The 21,003-nt window shown below is 44.2% G+C and overlaps 1 protein-coding gene across 14 annotated transcripts in view; it reads right to left on the reverse strand.

Moving 5' to 3' along the window:
• LOC138764176 (voltage-dependent L-type calcium channel subunit alpha-1D-like) overlaps positions 1-21,003 on the reverse strand; it is a 427,400-nt gene that overhangs the window by 216,356 nt on the left and 190,041 nt on the right. For all 14 annotated transcript variants that reach the window (XM_069939715.1, XM_069939725.1, XM_069939713.1 and 11 more), the window contains 2 exons: positions 12,355-12,515; positions 955-1,180 (listed from right to left, as the gene is read on the reverse strand). In XM_069939715.1, coding sequence (XP_069795816.1) covers positions 955-1,180; positions 12,355-12,515 — 387 coding nt within the window. The remainder of the gene's footprint in view (positions 1-954; positions 1,181-12,354; positions 12,516-21,003) is intronic.

Here is a 21,003-nt window from a genome sequence, read left to right on the forward strand (position 1 = left end):
GGAGGGGTGTTGTGGGGAAAGATCAATGGATTGATCTTTGATTGAGCTCTTCCCTAACCAGATAATCAATGGTATTTGGAAAATATCTCACAGAATATAGCTGGATGGTGATGAGAAAAGGATGCCCCCACTGCCCTCCCAATAACCTCCGCGCCTCAGTAAACAATCTTCGAGGCTCCAAGAGGGGAAGAAATCTTTACCCACTTTAAGTGCATGGCAGGTTTGCACAGAAAGTGTTGAAAGACAAGTGTTATCAACTGTCCATTTCATTCAAATCAATTCTGTAACATAACTCTGTACTCCACGGACAATGCCCAAGAGATATTAATGCTGCTACATTACTTTTGCCCAAAACCTAATGGACTATCAGCAAGAGGAACATCTTTAAGTTGCTGATACTCCACAAAGTCCAGAAATATCCACGAGGAGACCCATTTAAAGCAAGGTGTGACCTCACAAAAGAACTTTGAAGGAACCAACAACTGCATACAATATACAAGAGGATATTGGCAATGTAAAGGTTCCATAATAAAAAATGAAATGGCTCAATAATGATGATATGTCTATCTACAAAATATAGTGTTTTAAAAAGTTTTCACTGTAATATATTTTCTGTGAAATTATTTGTAAAATAAAGAGTTACCTTGACATCTAAACACTATTGTTTCAATGCCAAGGTGTCTGAGCTGAAAATGTGAGAATTTGCTGAGCTTCTGCTATGTCTTGGTTTGTGAAGAGAACTTCTTGATTACTCACTTTTCCATTAACAATCAGAGAAAAATAACAAACAGTTCTGTCTATTCTACAAATACTGATGTTAATGTAAACACATTTCATTTGGCAAGAGTGTTAAACACAAAAATTTAAAATATCACTTTTAACCTGAAGTATAACTCATACATAAAGTATGTACATAAAGTCATACATATCAGGAATTAATATTGCAGGCCTTACCTTGTAACTTTGAAAATTCTTAGAAGCCGAACACATCTAAACACTGAAATTCCCAAGGGAGACATAACTTCAAGTTCAACCAAGATGGTTTCAACTATTCCACCACATACCACAAAGCAATCAAAGCGATTGAAGAGGGATACAAAGTAAGACTGCAGACCCAGGCTGTACATTTTCACTAACATCTCACATGTGAAAAGAGCCAGAAGAACTTTATTTGCAATATCTATAATAAAACAGAAACAAAAAACAAAGTTCAATAACTATTGATGGATTAATCTGAAATCTTCCATTATATTAATTCTTCTTTTCCACACTGCCATAATTAGACTTAATTAATAGAAGCTCATGCAAAAAGACGATGTCAAAGTAGAGCATCTCAAAAAAATGATTCATAAACTTTTCCTCTTTAGTGTAAGTGATGAATGTTTAGGCTTTTGAAATAGATTGCCATTCAGAAGGACAGCTGGTGTAGAAGGAATGGTGTAGTTCTTTCAGTGCTTGCATTTATCCAAATAATGTCTTGTCCATAGCGGAACAGCTCTGGGGAGTCTGAAAATGAGGAATTTGCTGAAGGATTTGCAGCCTCTCACCTCTTGGAGTCATAGTGCTAACGAGGTTGATCCATTTTAAGACTGTAATTCCAAGATTCTCCATGATGTTGATGATAATGGATTTACTGATGCAAATGAACTGATTGTTCAGTCCAGGAAGTCAAATTTGGAAACATGATTACTATGTGGCACTTGTGGGGTACAAATGTGTGGCTTTTACTAGTCTATGCTTGAATTTTGCCCAGCTCATGCTGCAAGTAAGATAGACTGCTTCGTTTTCTGAGGAGTTGCAAACTTAATTCAATATTTTGCAACCATCATCATGTGAACATCATTGATGAAGTTAGTGAGGCCCAGGACATTCCTCAACAAATTTCTGCTCTAGAACTGAAATGATTGACTCCAGCTGACCTCCTCAGATTGGGAAAGACTTCAGCCAGTGATAGCTTTACCCTTGACTCCCAAATTGCTTTACTTTTGTTAATTCCCCTGGATGCCACATTCAGACAACATTTTTTTGGGGTTTAGGCCACTCTCACCTCAGCTCTGGTATTCAACACTTTTGCCTATCTTTGCACCACCTTTATATTGAAGTCTGGAGGCGAATGACATTGCAAAACCAAACCTGAGCACTGCTAAACAGTTTTTTGGCAAAATTTGCTTGACAGCATTGTTGAAAACAACTTTCATCATTTTACTTCTGAGAGACTGAATGGAGCAGTCCAGCTGGATTTGTCCAGCTATTTGTATGGGACATCGAAATAACATCACATCACGTACAGTAGATGCAGTGCTTCAACATGGTTATGATCATTATTTCACTGCTCAAGTCTCCAACACCACAGCAATTATGATTGAGTATCCCAACCTTTGCAGTACTGTATACAGAGCTTCAAACAACAGATGTGATGTGGAATGAATCAAACGAGCATAATATTTACTTCAGTAAGGGAGGAAAGTTTTAGTGGAAACCAGGATTGATCATTTGTTCAACACTTTTGGCTGAAGGTAGTTTTTGATACTTCTCTGCTAGCACTTTTTCCTAACTGCTTTGCAGTCCAGCAGTCCTGTGTTGCATTTTTTGCCAAATTGCAACATTACTTCTATTTTCATTGTTGTAAAATATAATGATTTGGAACAGCTGAGTGGCTTGCAAGGCCAATATGAAGAACCCTTACCTTGACAAGATCAAGATTCAATTTATTTTCATAGTAATAAAACAGCATTACACAAAATTTCATTTTGCCTGCTGCAAGGCAGATAGATTTGCTGCCGGCAGGAATTGCCTAAGTACCTCTTACAGTCATACTTATAGTCAGAAAGGGAGAAGCAAAACAGAGTCCCCCCCCCCCCACCCCCCACAGAGTCACCAGATGTCCACAGATACAAGATTGCCTTCCTTTTTTCTTAATGTGAGGTAACAAACTGGCAAATTTCAAAGCTTCAGACTCATTAACAAAAAATTGTTCATAAAAAACTTTAAGTATTACACATTTATATCCCTTAATCCACAAAAAACTGATATTGCTGGGTAAAATTATTTTCTTCTTTTGACAATTTCATAACTCAAATCCGCATAGAAAAATACTCTTATTATTTGGAATCACTAAAGGACTTTGTTAATCTCCAGCCTTTTGAAGTGCCATTCTTAAAATTATTTCCCTATCTTGATAACGTAAACATTTAATCAAGATAGAGTGTGGCGGTTGTCCCGGATATGGTTTTTTCCTTAGAGCTCTATGTGCTCTATCGAGCTTCAAACCATTTGCAAAATACCCTGGTCCCAAAATTTCAGGCAGCCAATTTTGAAAAAAATTTCACTGAGTTATTGCCTTCAAAATCTTCAGGCAAACCAACAATTTTCACATTATTTCTTCTACTTTGATTTTCCAATATATCAACTTTTTGCAATAAATCTTTCTTCTGAACTACCATAAAAGATTCTTCTATCTTATTAACTGTATCTTTACATTCTTCCACCGCCATATGACATTCCTGGAAGTCTTCTTCAAATTTTTGAACTTCAATTTTATCAACAGTTTTATTACACGTCTTCATTACAGTCATTTCTTCTTTAATAGCTCCCAACTGATTAATAATATCAGCTTTCACTGCAGCTAAATTTGCATCCATTTTCTGATTAATTAAATCAATTTTTTCAAAAATCTTATCAAAAGTCTGTGAATTAAGAGATTTTGGAGTAACATAATATGCACCAATTTTTCCTTGAATATATTGATCTCCTCCTTCTTCTTCTGGTTCCTCTCCTTGTGTCTGTGGCGAAAAAGTTTCTTCTTCTACTCCAGGTTCTTCTTCTTCCTCCTCCGTTGAAGTTGCCAAGGGCTGAAATTGTAAGTGGGCTTTTTGTTAAACCCTCGTTTGACCTGCAACCATTGCACAGACTCCGACTCTATCGCTTCTGTGGCGCACATGCGTGGAACTCCGCGCATGTGAGTTGTTTCTACTATCATCTCCATAGTTTTCTTCCGTGCTCCAATGCCATCTTCTCCAGCTCCCTGAGAAGGTGGCGCTGGAGCCTGAATCCTTACTTGTGGAGCCTTCATCAGTCGAGGCTGGAGAGGAACCAAGATCGGAGGCTGAGTCTTCAAAGTAGGCCCTGATTCTTCCAACAAAGTAACTTCAGTTGGAGCCAAAATATTTTTAGCCATCTTCACCTCTAAGAAATTTTTAAAACCAGTTAGACTTTAAAAAAAAAATTTAAAAGATAAATACTAATTAATTCTGCCAGGAGAGGCGTCAGTGCCACCATCTTGACAAAGGGGTCAGGTCTCCAGCATTTTTAAGTGCATTCAGTACCAAATTCATGGTTATGAGTCTAGTCATGAATGAAGATCAAAATGGGGAAAAGTGGCAGGTTTTCTTTCTTCGAGGGAAGACTGTTACTTAATTTAAAGCTCATAGCCATCAGTTCAGGCACAGAATTGCTCACATAGTAGTAATACGTTTTTTTGGCCCAGGAACTGCAGGTGGACCATAACTGGGGATAAATGGCCTGATATCAGATCTTCTTTTCTGGATGAAAGCCATAGACAACTTCATTAAAATTCCAGAACTAGCTTTGATGTTAACATTTGATTATTAATACATCTTTTTCAATTGCAAAACAAGCAATAGCCACCTGTTTGCTTGCATGTAGAAATTCAGAGAATGTGATGATTACAAAAGTCTAACAATACTAAGATTTTGTGGTACCACCCCTTGAGAACTGAAAATAATTCCATAGTGCATGAATTCAGGTTGATGGTGCTCACCATTGTCTTTGCTGTGGCTAGCAGAATGATACAGTCTGTGTGCAAACCTTCACACATGAGAACATGACCCATGTTAACACAATTCTCAAATTGTAATCACTGAATGATGCTATAAAATAAACATTGTATTTCAAACTGCACAAAGATGGCTTCTTCAACACTTCAATGACTGATGCCAGACCCCTGAACTTTGTGGCAAATATTTCTCAACTGACAAATGGGAAGAATCTTCTCTTATGTTGTTAAAGATAAAATTATTTTGAGTAAATACTGTTCATTCAAATAGAATTAACATGCCATTTTTACATAAATTTGAAAGTTATGTGCTTTGTGGCCTTTAAATCTTTCTCATACTTCATAGACCCAATTTCTTAAATCCTGAAAGCTTATTTATAAAGATGAGATTAATGGACTTCAATCCGATAGAGTGGATTAAAGATGAGTTCAGCAGCACCAGGTGAAAAGAGCAATGGAAAAGACAACAACTGAGGACTGGAGGAAATGCCAGCTCACATAGCTGGTCTACAGATAAATAGGCTGACAGCATCAAGGACTTAAAACACTGATGCATCATCAGTAACTTCAAAGACTAGAAGTTGAGGAGAGACTGATAGGCTTTTATTCACAACATAATGGATGTCCGTCCACGTTGGTTGACTGTCCTGACTGAGGAGGGGGCTATGGCACAGTCACCTTTATTCAGGGGTTAATGGGAGAAGCCTCAGGCACAGACAGCAAGGGATATGTCCTAGCACATCCAAATAGAGTGGTTTACAACATTCTCCCATTGTTTTTAAAAAGAGTCCTGCAGGGTGAAATGAATTAAGAGTTCTTACAAATTTACTCTTAATGGTGGTCTGGCCTGCCATTGCGATTGTCGTAGTGCTGACTGCAGTGAAGGTGTTGAGTCTTGGTTGATTTGAGACTCCTGTATGTTGCATTTGGTGATGGCTTGATGTATGTGTAGTGCCAGATCCGACATGGGGCAGGGGTAACATGTCATGGCACTGGTGCATCGTGGATAATTGAAGATGGGGGGGTGGTGCGGGATGGTCGGCAAAGGTCTCAGGGACTCCTGAAGGCACCAGTTTCTGAATGGAGACCATGTCCTCACACCCATTGGGGTATGCCACGTAGGCATATTGGGGATTGGCATGGAGGAGATTGACACTTTTGACCAGTGGATCAGACTTATGGCTCCTCACATGCTTCTGGAGTCGGACCAGCCCTGGGGATGTCAACCAGGATGACAGCATTGTCCCTGAAGCAGACTTCCTGGGGAAGGAAAACCTCCTCTCATGTGAAGTGGCATTGGTGGCGGTACACAAGAGTGATCTGATCGAGTGGAGCACATAGGGGAGGACATCATGCCAGTGGGAGACTGGAGGGGCTCTAGACCTCAGGGCTAGGAGGATGGCCTTCCAGATGGTAGTGTTCTGCATTTCCACCTGTTCGTTTCCTCGTGGGTCATAGCTGGTGGTCCTGCTCGTGGCAATGACAGCAGGTACTGACACAGCTTGTCGCTCATAAAAGAGGACCCTCATTTGCTTTGATAACTGTGGCAGTGGTCATGTTCAGGAAAGGGATGGCGAACGGGAAACATGAGTACTTGTCAATGATGTTGAGGAAGTACACGTTGCGGTCAGAGGAGGGGAGGGGCCCATTGAAATTGATGCTCAGGTGTTCAAGGGGTCAGATGGCCTTTATCAGGTGCACTCTGTCTGGTTGACAGAAGCGTGGTTTGCACTCTACACAGACCTAGCTATTTCTAGTCATGGTCCTGATTTCCTCAATGGAGTAAGGTAAGTTGCGGGCTTTGATAAAGTGGTAGAATCTCGAGAGGCCGGGGCCGCCGCCTCCCCCTTGCTCCTGCCCGGATCGAGGCCGCCGCCGTCTACCCTTCGCCCGGACCGGGGCCGGGGCCGCTGCTGCTCTCCCTGTGCCCGGACTGGGGCCGCCGTCTCCCCCTTGCTCCTGCCCGTTTCGGAGCCGCCGCCGTCTACCCTTCGCCCGGACCGGGGCCGGGGCCGCAGCCAGGAAATCCAGGAGCTGCTGGCAAAGAAGCGAGCTGCCCACCAGGCTCACCTTACAAAGCCGTCCTGTCCAGAGAAGAAACAAGCCTTCCGTCACGCATGCAGCCATCTTCAGCGCAAACTCCGGGAGATCCAAAATGAGTGGTGGACTAGCCTCGCCAAACGAACCCAGCTCAGCGCGGACATTGGCGACTTCAGGGGTTTCTACGAGGCTCTAAAGGCTGTGTACGGCCCCTCACCCCAAGTCCTAAGCCCGCTGCGCAGCTCAGACGGCAAAGTCCTCCTCAGCGACAAGATCTCCATCCTCAACCGATGGTCAGAACACTTCCAATCTCCTTTCAGTGCCAACCGCTCAGTCCAAGATTCCGCCCTGCTCCAGCTCCCTCAACAGCCCCTAAGGCTAGAGCTGGATGAGGTTCCCACCCTGGATGAGACATATAAGGCAATCGAACAACTGAAAAGTGGCAAAGCAGCAGGTATGGATGGAATCCCCCCAGAAGTCTGGAAGGCTGGCGGCAAAACTCTGCATGCCAAACTGCATGAGTTTTTCAAGCTTTGTTGGGACCAAGGTAAACTGCCTCAGGATCTTCGTGATGCCACCATCATCACCCTGTACAAAAACAAAGGCGAGAAATCAGACTGCTCAAACTACAGGGGAATCACGTTGCTCTCCATTGCAGGCAAAATCTTCGCTAGGATTCTACTAAATAGAATAATACCTAGTGTCGCCGAGAATATTCTCCCAGAATCACAGTGCGGCTTTCGCGCAAACAGAGGAACTACTGACATGGTCTTTGCCCTCAGACAGCTCCAAGAAAAGTGCAGAGAACAAAACAAAGGACTCTACATCACCTTTGTTGACCTCACCAAAGCCTTCAACACCGTGAGCAGGAAAGGGCTTTGGCAAATACTAGAGCGCATCGGATGTCCCCCAAAGTTCCTCAACATGATTATCCAACTGCACGAAAACCAACAAGGTCGGGTCAGATACAGCAATGAGCTCTCTGAACCCTTCTCCATTAACAATGGCATGAAGCAAGGCTGTGTTCTCGCACCAACCCTCTTTTCAATCTTCTTCAGCATGATGCTGTACCAAGCCATGAAAGACCCCAACAATGAATACGCTGTTTACATCCGGTACCGCACGGATGGCAGTCTCTTCAATCTGAGGCGCCTGCAAGCTCACACCAAGACACAAGAGAAACTTGTCCGTGAACTACTCTTTGCAGACGATGCCGCTTTAGTTGCCCATTCAGAGCCAGCTCTTCAGCGCTTGACGTCCTGCTTTGCGGAAACTGCCAAAATGTTTGGCCTGGAAGTCAGCCTGAAGAAAACTGAGGTCCTCCATCAGCCAGCTCCCCACCATGATCACCAGCCCCCCCACATCTCCATCGGGCACACAAAACTCAAAACGGTCAACCAGTTTACCTATCTCGGCTGCACCATTTCATCAGATGCAAGGATCGACAATGAGATAGACAACAGACTCGCCAAGGCAAATAGCGCCTTTGGAAGACTACACAAAAGAGTTTGGAAAAACAACCAACTGAAAAACCTCACAAAGATAAGCGTATACCGAGCCATTGTCATACCCACACTCCTGTTCGGCTCCGAATCATGGGTCCTCTACCGGCACCACCTACGGCTCCTAGAACGCTTCCACCAGCGTTGTCTCCGCTCCATCCTCAACATCCATTGGAGCGCTTACATCCCTAACGTCGAAGTACTCGAGATGGCAGAGGTCGACAGCATCGAGTCCACGCTGCTGAAGATCCAGCTGCGCTGGATGGGTCACGTCTCCAGAATGGAGGACCATCGCCTTCCAAAGATCGTGTTATATGGCGAGCTCTCCACTGGCCACCGTGACAGAGGTGCACCAAAGAAAAGATACAAGGACTGCCTAAAGAAATCTCTTGGTGCCTGCCACATTGACCACCGCCAGTGGGCTGATAACGCCTCAAACCGTGCATCTTGGCGCCTCACAGTTTGGCGGGCAGCAACCTCCTTTGAAGAAGACCGCAGAGCCCACCTCACTGACAAAAGGCAAAGGAGGAAAAACCCAACACCCAACCCCAACCAACCAATTTTCCCCTGCAACCGCTGCAATCGTGTCTGCCTGTCCCGCATCGGACTTGTCAGCCACAAACGAGCCTGCAGCTGACGTGGACTTTTTACCCCCTCCATAAATCTTCGTCCGCGAAGCCAAGCCAAAGAAAAAAAAAGAATCTCAAGACCCCAGGATGGCAGAGGATATTGTGGAGGGCCTGTAACTGGTCTATTTGTAAGCTGGTACATGTTCTGCAGGATAGAGCATCTGGAGGTTCATTGAATTTCTTAGGCCATTTAAGGGTGGTGGCCAGAGCTAAGTCGGAACGGGGTGGATTTATCCACTGCATGCATTGCGTCCTTGGCAATGTCCGCCTTGAATTGGCTGAAGCCCACAAAGGCCTCTGACGAAAGGGGTAAAGAGATGGATTTGACAAGGGGACGGGCCTTGATCACATAATTGGAGACCCAATGGGCATAGTAAGAAAAAAACCCAGGCATCTTTTCAGAGCATTGAGACTGTAGGGAAAAGGGAGTTCCAAAAGAGGGCACATGTAGTTGGGATTGGGGCTAATGACTCCGTTCTCTACAATGCAACCAAGGATGGCAAGGTGAGATGGGTGAAACACACACTGATTCTTATTGTATGCAAGGTTAAGGAGTTTGGCAGCCTGGAGAAATTTTTGGAGATTGGCATCATTATCCTGCATGACATGGCCACAAATGTTTGTCCAGATATGGGAATTTGGCTTGCAGCCCATACTGGTCTATCATGCTGTCCATCTCCCACTGGAAGACCAAGACCCCATTGGTGACTCCAAAGGGAACCCTCAGGAAATCTACCTCAAAGGCAGTATATTGGTGTTCCTCTGGGCAGATAGGGAGCTGGTGATATGCCAACTTTAAATCAATAATAGAGAATACCCAATATTGAGCTATTTGACTTACCATGTTGGATATGTGGGGGAGAGGGTATGGTTTCAGCTGCGTATTCCTATTAATGGTCTGACTGTAGTCAATGACCATTCTGTGTTTCAACCTATTCTTTACTACCACTACTTGGGCTCTCCAGGGGCGAGTGCTGGCTTCAATGATTCCCCTCATTCAGAAGCCGCTGTACCTCTGACCTAATAAAGGCCCTGACACCTTCTTTTGGTGGCAATAGGTTTAGTCAAGGGTGACCTTGAAGGTTGAAAGGCTGCAGGTTGGCAAGGTGGGCAATTTGCAGGTTGCTTGCTGGGAATGATGGGAGGAGAAGTCGGGGCGGGGGGTTCTATGGGCAGAGTGCAATTAAAGGTTTAAAAACTGCTGGTTACAAACAGTGAGGGGGGTGTGGGGCCTATCGTACTCCATCGTGACACTCTTAAGGTGGCATTGAAAGACCAGCCCCAGCAGTTCGGCAGCGGAAAGCTGCAGCATCACGAGGAGTTTGAAGTTGCAGTCTGTGCCCCGTACAGTCAGAGTCACTGTACCTTAGCTGCGGACATCTGCCATTTGGGACTTTGTGGTTTACTGCCCTTACTGCGAGGGAGTAGCACTGCATCATGTTGGGGTGGATAAAGCTCTCTGTGCTCCCACTGTTGAACAGACAGCTCGTCACATGACTGTTTATCCCAATGTCCATCATTGATCTGGCAAGTTGGTGAGGGCTCCCCTAGTCTAGCACAATGGAGGCCAGTGTTGGGTTGCTGTCGGCCCCCATATATACGGTGGAATGTTTGGACGTTCAATTCAAAGATGGCGGCCCCACCATGGCCCCCAGGCAGCACTACTGAATTGGGAAGATGGCAGCATCCAAGCTGATGGACCCCAATGTCCAGACGTGGTGCTGCCGGGTTGAGGAGATGGCAACATCCAAGGTGGTGGCCTCGAAAGTCAGCACGCAGCATGACTGGGTTTAGAGGGCGACCCAGATTTACACACTTTAGCATAGTGTCCTTTCTTCCCACAATTGGCGCAAACTGCATCTTTTGTGAGGCAGCATTTTCTTGGGTGTTTTAGCAAGCCGCACAAGTAGGACTGAGGGTGCTCGTGGAGTACAGTGGATGTGGTTTGGTTGCTGGTGGAATGTGGCAGTGTGCCCCACTTCCCAAAATGGTGGCGCCCACAGTAACCATGAGGTGGCCACGTTGTCGGTTAAGTATGCGTCCATGTTTTGGAGGGCGACCTCCAGCGTGTCCACTAGCTTGACTACCTTCTGTGAATTGAGCTCACCTTGCTCCATCAGTCTCTGCCGGATGTAATTGAATCTTATGCCCGTGACATGGGTGTCTCTGATCAAGTCCTCCGTGTTCACCATGGCCGTCACTGCCTTGCAGTAGTGGGACCGTCCGAGAGCTTGCAGGGCTCATAGATACTAGGCACTTGATTCCCCAGATCGCTGCTTACGTGTAGCCAGGAGGTGTCTAGCGTAGACCTCGTTAACATTCTACCGGAACTGGCTTTTCAGTATGTCCATTGCTTCTGGGTATCACTGGGCATCCGTGATCATTGAGTATACCAGGGTTTAACCTGGGAATACAGTACTTGCAGCCTATCATCCTCTGATTGAATGATAGCAGAGGAGTCCTGCAGTGCTTCAAAGCAACGGAGCCAGAGTTCAAAGCTGTTGGATGCATCAGGCATTTGTGGGTTGAGATCCAGCTATTCTGGCTTCAGGATCTGCTCCATTATCAAAAAAATGTTCTGAATAAATTTATGCACCTTCAATAAATTCAAAGACTAGAAGTTGTAGAGAAACTAAATGTCTTTTATTCCCAACAGAATGGATGCCCGTCCAGGCTGGTTGACTCCAAGGGGCATGTCCTAGCACATCCAAACATATATACAGTAGTTTACCACAAACACCAAGGCAGAGGAAAAGAAGCAAAGCCTAATGTCACTCTGTGGAATCAAAAACTAGGTATGAGCCAAGGATAGTTTCCTAGAATTTCTGGAAGCAATGGTGGAAATGGGGTGGGGTAAAGTAGAACATTGTTTCTGAATAGCTTATCACTTGTACTTCTTCCAGTCTATTTATTGTATTGTATTCAGTACTTGCGCTGCAATTCTGTTTCCTGCCACTTTAGTTTTTCTTTCCAATTCTAATATCACCAACAACAGCCTTCAACATTGCTCCAAATGAGCTTGCACGACTGTACCTTGTCTGTTCTCTAGGTATGTTAGAGCTTTGACATAATGAATTTAACAATTGCAGGTGTCCTTTTCCCTCTCTCCTTCAAGTTGTTTCATGTTCAGCTTTTTTTAATAATTCATTATCTTGACAATTTCATTCTACAACCTGTAAGACACATTCCCCCTTTCTGTCCACTTCACCTTTCTACAACTTAAAACATATTTGTTTTCTCACACTTTCAGTACTGACCAAAATGCTTGCTCAGTTTCTGTCATCACTGATGCTGCCTGATCTACCCAATGTTTCCAGCATTTTCTATTTTTGTTTCATAAAAATATTTGTTTGGCAATGTTTATATGTAAGTAAAATGATGCTCTTACCTTGTGTCAATGTCAGCCAGAAGGGCTGGTTGTAGTGCTCTGATGCAATGGTCAATGTATTGAGAAAAACAAGAATAATAACGAGCCAGTAGAAAGTAACCGATTTAACACCAGCTCGACATTTTCTTCTTAAGCAACGGTTCCAGCGACGCCAGCGTCGACTAAAAGATTTAAATATTCTGATTAAACTTAAAGAATATGAAACTTTGCACTCAAGTACAAAAAGTACATAAAGCAACTTATTCACAGCAAGTTAACAAATATCCCCACTATTTAATCAATATGTATTTATTAGATAATTTTGCAAGTTCACACAATATAGTTAATTTGTGTATGGAATTTATTTTTTATCTCTTAATTCTTTTTTCAAAATATGTGCTTTATTTATCATTATTGATTATGGTACAACTGAGTGGATTGTTGCACCTTAACAAAGGCAATTGGGGATGGATAAAATTGCTGGCTTTGGCAGTGAAGCCCAGATCTTGAAATTGAAGAAATATTCTAAGGGAATTTTGGAATTAAATCTTACTGATGAGTCACAGGAGATATCTATGAGTTAAAGTGATTAAGGATGGCAGATTACCTTCACTACCAGACTGGTGAAGATGTAGGTTTTCACAAGAACACGTAGAATTTACACATTAAATGTGTTTTTTACAAACCGGGTAACCCACAACGCATGATGTGTATGAGCAAGCTACACAAGAATTTTTTTTTTTACATGTTGAAACAATGTGCACAATTTCTAGTGAGCATGGGAAAATCGCACCGGCAATAAACAACGCGCACAATTTATAGCAGATGTAAGAAAGTAGAAGCAGCAATAAAACAAAGCATACAATTTATAGTGGGGATGGGAAAATCACACTAGTAATAAACAACATGCATAATTTATAGCAGGTATAGAAAGGTTGTAGCAGCAAATAAAACAACGCACACAATTTATAGCAAGTGTGGGAAAGTAATAGTGGCAATGAAATGTGTAAAATTAGTAGCAGGCATGGGAAGGTAGTAGTGGCAATAAAACAATGCACCAAATTTATAGCAGGCATGGGAAATAGTAGTGGCAATAAAGCAGCGCACACAATTTACTGGGGACAGGGGAAAATCACACCAGGAATATAACACTCTGCACAATTTATAGTGGGTGTGGGAAAATCACAATGGCAATAAACAACGCACAATTTATAGAGGGCATAGGAAAGTAATAGTGGCAATAAAATAAGTGTACAATTTACAGATGAATGTGGGAATTGGGCACATACATAATGGCAAAATTCAAAATTTTGATTTTGGCAGTTTCGGGAATATCTCTGGCCTGAGTGCCATTATATTCTGAGAAACAGGATATTCTGGCTTGGACACCTCACCTTATCAATGTTAATTGCCCAGACCCTCCTGAGGGAGATTAACATATTAAGTGCCTCTGAGACAACAGACTCAGACAGACCCTGCAGGAGGATATCATCTATACAATGGGTAAATGACACCTCTGGGGAAAGTCAAATGGGTTGTAAATGGTGGGATATTAACTTTGGCATCTGCCACTATGGAATGTGTATTGTCTCTTGTCCCAAGTAAATGCAAATTGCTCTTGTAAACTGGAATGTAGAATACTACACCCACGCAGTATATGAGAATATTTTTACATAATTTAAGATTTTCTGCATATTATATGCATGTTTGCATTATCTGAGTGAAAATATGGTTCTCATTCTTTTCATCCACAGGACTGCATATTCTAACCCCTTATTGTAAAACACTGAAACTCTTCTTGTATTTGAAGACCAAAATTAAAATGATTCCAGATGTCATGCAAAAATTATATTTATCAATTTTTGACCCTGACCTCCAGAGATTATGTAATTATTAATCATCATGGCCCATTGTGTTCTGAAACATCCAAGGCGGACATATCAGCAAATCATATATTAATTCTTTTGACTTGAAATCATATTTGGAATTCAAACTGAAATTTGTTCTGTACATTTTGTCAAACATGAATGGGATTGATACATCATCAATCTTGATCCTTGCAAGATGTAAAATATTTAGTTCACATTTAATGAAATCCTTATTCAATTGGTTTAATGTCTAATTGCTATGGTGGCAAAATTTCAGTCCCAGCATCAGTGAAAATCAATGATTTTTCACAGTGCAGTTTAGACTCAAATGCTGACGTAGAATGACTGCAATATTTGCTTACAGAAAAATCACAGGAGGTCAAATCCACTCTTTTAATCCATTTTTTGAAATGCACCAATTGTTCATTGTGTAGCTGTGCACTACATGAAAGAACGACACTCACAAGTATAGTCAGATAAAGCACTGGTTGATTAGAGCTCAAGCATGACTTTTCTATCCTTCAAGTTCCTGCTGTTTGCCCCAATTGCTGATGTCACATTCTGCATGATAAAGGTGGGTTTTCCCACTCGCAGGTACACCCTTGCAAGACAATACCTTCTTCCCTGTGCACTACTGCAGTCTGTTGGCTGTACAGCGGGGCCAGCGCCATTTTAGGGTTGCTGGCCCTTTAGGCTGCTCTAGCCATTCATATGCCTGTTTGCTTGCTGGGGCCAGTGATGCTGCGTGGTCTACAGGCTTTACATGGCGCTTGCCGCCCATAGTGCCATTTTGCTCCTTGCGGTGAACACCCCAGAACTGGCAGAATTGTCTGTGGTGCCCTGAGGCAGTGTCTTTTGGATGGTGCTAGAATTTCCACTGTTATGAGCCCAGAGGACCCTAAAACCCAGCAGCAATAGATATTCACCAAGATAAAATGGTTACTTAAACAAAAGTTGCTTTTAGTTATCTTTAAACATGAAAGCAGAATCACACTTTAACTTATCACTATTAACTTAGTCCCCTTCTAATTCTAAGTGCACGTGTATGTAATGTATATGTAAGTTCAGAAAAGTTCTTTGATTCACAGTCCAATCTCACTTCTCATTCCTCCAAGTTTACTGATTGCAGGTAATTCTTATTTAACATTTATGAATTTCACCAGACTTTTGTGCTTGAAAGGTGAATCGTTACTGCTCAGGAAGGTTCTTGTCAGTTTTCAGAGAGAAATTTGTTGTTCCTGGACACAAACTGATCCCTTTCAGTGTCTTGCTGAAGAAACTTACCCCATTAGGGTTTTCCAGATGATAACCTCTTTCTTTCAGGTCACCAGCGTTCCTTTTTGTTTCTCTTATTTCAAGTGAAACAATAGGCAGCCAGTCCTCTCCTCTTGCATGAACCACAAGGGCTTTGACCAGGTTGACCAGGTTGAACTAAGCACTCACAACTCATCATCCAAATGGGGTTTTTCCACAAGCTTTCCAGCTTGTCCTGTTCTGATCCCAGTCCCAGCTGCTGCTGACTGCAGAACTGATATCTCTCTCTCTCAGAGAAAAAATTATTAACTCTCTCTGATTGCAAAAACCAACTGTCCCTCTTAGAACAGCAAGCTCCCAGACAGTCTGCAGCTCCGAACTACTCCTTTGATCTCTTTTATCTGTTGCTTTTCAAAACAACAATCCTTGAGAGAAGTCCCTTGGGCACTCCCCAATGTTTTTGCAAAGGCTCCCAGGAGCCGTCCTGTATTTTAAATGAGAACTGTTATGAAGTGTTTGTATGTGACCTACACTAAAGAAACCTCCCCCAATTTATCTCCCAAAAACATATCTATATACAATACAAACACAACATAATCTGTCACACTTCAACTTGTCCATGGTGAAAACTTCATTCTTGCCTCCGACCTCCAACTCGAATGTGGCCCCATTGTTGCATACGACCTGGAAAGGACCTTCATATGGTCTTTGTAGTGGAGAGTGATGCGGGCCACTACAAATAAAGACATACTCACAGTCCCACAGGTCCTTGGGTATGTTGGTTTTCGCAGTGCCATGCGGGGTTGGTGGAGTAGGGGCCAGGTTGCCAATTATTTCCATCAGTCTGTGGAGAAGCGTGGTGTGTCAACTTGTTGTCCGCCAGGGGATGGTGCGAATTCTCCTGGGATGATCACTGGAGCTCCATAAACGAGTTTAGCTGATGAGGTGTTGAGGTCCTCCTTGGGTGCGGGTGTATATCCCCCTTAGTACCCACAGTAGCTTTTATATCCTTCAAGGATATAAAAGTTGGGTCCATGGAGTTTGGTCATGAGCGCAGCCTTAAGATGTCTATGGAAGCATTCTACCAGCCTGTTTGAGTGCAGGTGGCAGGCTATTGTATGGTGCAGCTGGGCTGGCAAGATCGGACTACAGGCTGGAGATGAACTAAGCTCCACTGTTGGACGTGATGAGTGAAGGCAGTCCAAACTGTGCCACTCAGGAAGAGATGAAGGCTTTGGCGCACGAGGTTGTGGAAGTTTCTGCCAGTGGGACTGCCTCCGGCCACCTGGTGAAATGATCGACCATCGTGAATAAGTCGCTGAAACCCTGAGATTCTGGAAAAGGTCCAACTATGTCCATATGGACATGGTCAAACCTTTGCTCAGTGGGCTTGAATTGCTGCTGTGGGGTCTTGGTATGCTGCTTGGTCTTGGCCATTTGGCACTGCATGCACGCCTTCGCTCACCCACTGACCTACTTCCATAAACTATGCCACACATACTTGCTGGCCACCAGCTGGACTGCAGTCCTGATGAATGGATGCGCCAGCCTGTGGATGGAGTTGAAAACTGGTCATCTCCAAACCGCCAGGACAATGGGTCTGACCTGTCCAGTGGCCACGTCGCACAGGAGGGTGATGTTACCTGCGCCTACTGGGATATCCCAAAGTTGTAGTCCCAATATAGCTGTTCTTTACTGGGACATCTCCTTGTCCTCCTGCTGCACCTCTGCCAATACCACAAAGTCCACTCCTTTTGACAGTGCGTGGATACTCTGCCAGGACAGTGTGTCGGCCACCATATTGTCTTTTCCCAAGATGTGCCTCACATCCATGGTGTATTAAAAAATGTATGAGTTGACACTGTTGGCTGGATGACTAGGGGTCTGAAATCTTGGCCAGGGCAAAAGTTTGGGGTTTGTGATCCTTGAAGGCTGTGGAAGTCCTGCCCTTGAGGATGTACCTGAAGTGGAGGGTGGTTAAGTACAGCGCCAGTAGTTCCCTGTCGAAAGCACTATTTTGGGGCATGCAGATGTTTGCTGAAGAAAGCCAGCGGTCGTCAACTTCCTTCGATTTGTTGCTCTAGGACTCTGTCAATCGCCATTCCCGTCAGGGCTGTTAGAGAGTCTGTCCTGTGGTGTGCTAGGAGAGCGGTGCCTGCCAGGGCTTCCTTGGCCTTCACGAAGGCCTCCACTAACTCCTTGTCCCAAGAAACATCCTTTGCTTTGTCCGTCTTCTGGGTGAACAATGGTCACATGATCCAGGCTGCCAAGAGGACGAACCGGTGGTAGAAGTTGACCATCCCCATGAACTCCTGGAGTCCTCTGGTCGTCCTGGGCCTGGGAAACTTTCAGATGACCTCCACTTCGCTGGGTAGCGGTGTGGCGCCCCCCTTGGTTATCCTGTGTCCAGAAATTCTATGGTCTCTAACCCAAACTGGCATTTGGCTGGTTAATGGCCAGTCCAAATTTGCTCAGCCGGGTATAGAGCTTGCAGAGGTGTATCAGGTGATTCTGTCGGTCCTTACTCACTACAAAGTTGTCATTTAAGTAGTCAAAAGTGCCATCCATGTCTCAGCCCACAGTGTTCATCAACCAGTGGAAAGTCTGTGCGGCATTTTCTAATCCAAACGGCATCCACAGAAACTCGAACAGGCCGAAAGGAGTTATAATAGCCGTCTTGGGGATATCATCAGGGTGCAATGGGATCTGATGATATTCCAGTACAAGGTTCACTTTCAAGAAGATCTTTGCCCCATGCAGGTTGGCCACAAAGTCTTGGATGTGCAGCACAGGGAATCGATCCAGGGTGGTGGCCTCGTTGAGTTGGCAGTAGTCACCACATAATCTCCATCCCCCAGTGGCCTTGGGCACTATTTCTAAAGGAGAAGCCTACAGGCTGTCTTACCACTTACGATGCCCAGCTCTTCCAGTTTTTTTAAACTCCTCCTTGGCCAGTTGGAGCTTCTCTGGTGGCAGACATTTCACTCACGCGTGGAGTGGCGGGCCCTAGGTGAGGATGTGATGCTGCACCCTGTGCCGTGGCATCGCCATGAAGAACTGGGGGGTGAGCACCACTGGGAACTCCACCAGGACCTTGGTGTATTCATGCATGGATCACTGTACAGAGTCTAGGTGGAGAGCCGGAAGCTTGGTGTCTCGGAGGGGGACAGTCTGGAAAGCCTTGGCTTGGACCAGTCGCCAGCCTTTTAGGTCCCTAAGGAGGGCACATAGGAAATCTGCTCCAAGGAGCGGTTGTTCGACTGGGGCCCGCTTGTCTGTTCCTGGTGTCCTGTTACAACAGGGGCAGTACGCTGACCTCTGCTCCTGTGTCCACAAGGAAATGTTTTTCGGATTGGCAATCCAAAATGTACAGGAGGCTATCAAGTTGGCCAGCTGCTGTGGCCATTGGCGACGGCTGGCCCCGGCATTTCCCTGAAACATGCAGGGATGCCTGCAGCAGTGGGCTCCGGAACCCCATTGCTGGTGATAAAAGCACCACTATCCATTAGAGTTGCTCCCTCTGGGGGCTACTGCTTTTTAGATGGGTCTACCCTGGTCTGGTTGCGAGGTCTTGTGACAAGACCCACAGACATCGAGAACTTTGCTTTTATAGGATATCCACTTGGGCAGCTGGACGTCCTAAGGAAGCTGTTCAAGGAACGTGACGCAGGGCTCGTGTTTGCCAAGGAGCGCCAGGATCTCATTCATGAGCACCGAAGGGGGCCTGTCCTCTAGCTCACCCAGATGGAGCAGATATGCTCCACTCTCATGCCGTGAGAGCCCAAAAGTCTCAATGAATAGCTCTTTGATGGTCCAGGATGCTCACCACATGGTAGTGCTGGATGGACTCTGCCATAATCTGCCAGATCTGAAATTGTGCCTCAGCCTGGTTGAACTAGACGCATGTCCAGAAGGTCGGCTGCTTTAGGGCTACTGCGTGGACTACTGCTGGCTTGCTCATCGTTGTGTTTAGATGCCATCTAAACCGTCGGAGTCACTAGTTGCAGTTGTGCGCTGCACAAAAGAATGACACTCACATATGTGGTCAGGTTAAAGCTCTGGTTTATTTGGGCTCAAGCCCGACTTTTATATCCTTCAAGTTCCTGCCGTTTGGCCCGATTACTGATGTCACATTCTGCATGACAAAGGCAGGTTTTTCCGTGCGCGGGTACACCCTTGAATGACAATACCTTCGTCTCTGTGCGCTATCCCAGTCTGTTGGCTGTAGAGTGGGGCCAGTGCCATTTTAGGGTCGCTGGTCCTTTAGGCTGCTTTAGCCATTTGTCCACCAGTTCGCTTGCTGGGGCCAGTGCTGCTGCTCAGTCTGCTGGTTTTACCTTGCGCTCGCCACCCAGAGCGCCGGCTTGCTCACTGCGGCGGCGGGGCGCCACAATTGTTAATTACCTTTCTGAAGATGCTGATGAGTTTTTGAATCACTGTAGAAACATAGCAACTAAAGTTATAACTAAATAACTTGCAAGGCAGTTTCAAAGTGGAGTTAAGAGTCAACTAAATTGCTATGGTTTGGAGTCCATAAAGGCCACATGATATAAGGTGGCAGATGAATTCCCTGAAAGATATTAGTCTACCAGATGTTTTATCGTAATCCATAAATTTCAAGATCAACACAACTAAGGCTAATGATCTTTTAAATTCCAAATTACATAATTAAGTGAAATTAAAATTCATAGCAGCAGTGGTAAGATTTGAACTCAAGGATTCCAATACTTAGCATAGGATGCTGAAATACCAATCCTGTTTTTTTTTTTTAACTACTGTTGCCTTATGAATGGAGCTCCTGACAGAACCAAATTAATAAGCTTTTAGGCATTACTCATTTTTCCAACAATATTGTACACCTTGAGTCAATGGAGCAATAAGAATCCAGATGTTCTCGTGCATGAATCACAAGAAGTTCACCAGCAGGTCCAACAAGTAGTGAAGAAGGAAAATGCCATGTTAGCCTTTTTTGCAAAATGTTTGGAACTTAAAAATAAAGGTTTTGTTACAATTTTATGCAGTGTGGAGATGGGCCGCATTCCTGTGAGAATCCTGTGTGCATTCTTGAGCTGCTAACTTTATAATATAATTGGAAGCACACCAAAGACAGTTCATCTTGCTAACTCCTGAGATGAAAGCGCTGCCCTATAAAAAAGAGGCTAGACTGTTCGGATTTCTCTTCTTGGAGTTTAGAAGATTGAGGAGTGACCTTATTCAAACATACAAGGAAAGGAGGGGATTTGACATGGTAGCTGTTAAGATGCTTGCACAAGCAGGAGAGTCATGATCCAGGGGGAAAAGTCAAGAGGTATTTAAAACTCAGATGTGTAGAGATTGCTCCTCTTATAAAGTCATGAATCTCTAAAAATTTCTGCCCACAAGAAAGATGGACCCTAGATCATTACGAAAGATCATTTAAGAACTCTAATCAAATATTGTCACAGTATGTTGTGCAGTATACCATTGTTAAGGATGAAAATAGATGAAATTGCATTCTTCTTCTCTCTGTATCATGATGGAACAATATCAAAATGTGCACAGACCACAT

This window comes from Narcine bancroftii, chromosome 5 (genome assembly GCF_036971445.1).
Source record: "Narcine bancroftii isolate sNarBan1 chromosome 5, sNarBan1.hap1, whole genome shotgun sequence".
Taxonomy (NCBI): Eukaryota; Metazoa; Chordata; class Chondrichthyes; order Torpediniformes; family Narcinidae; genus Narcine; species Narcine bancroftii.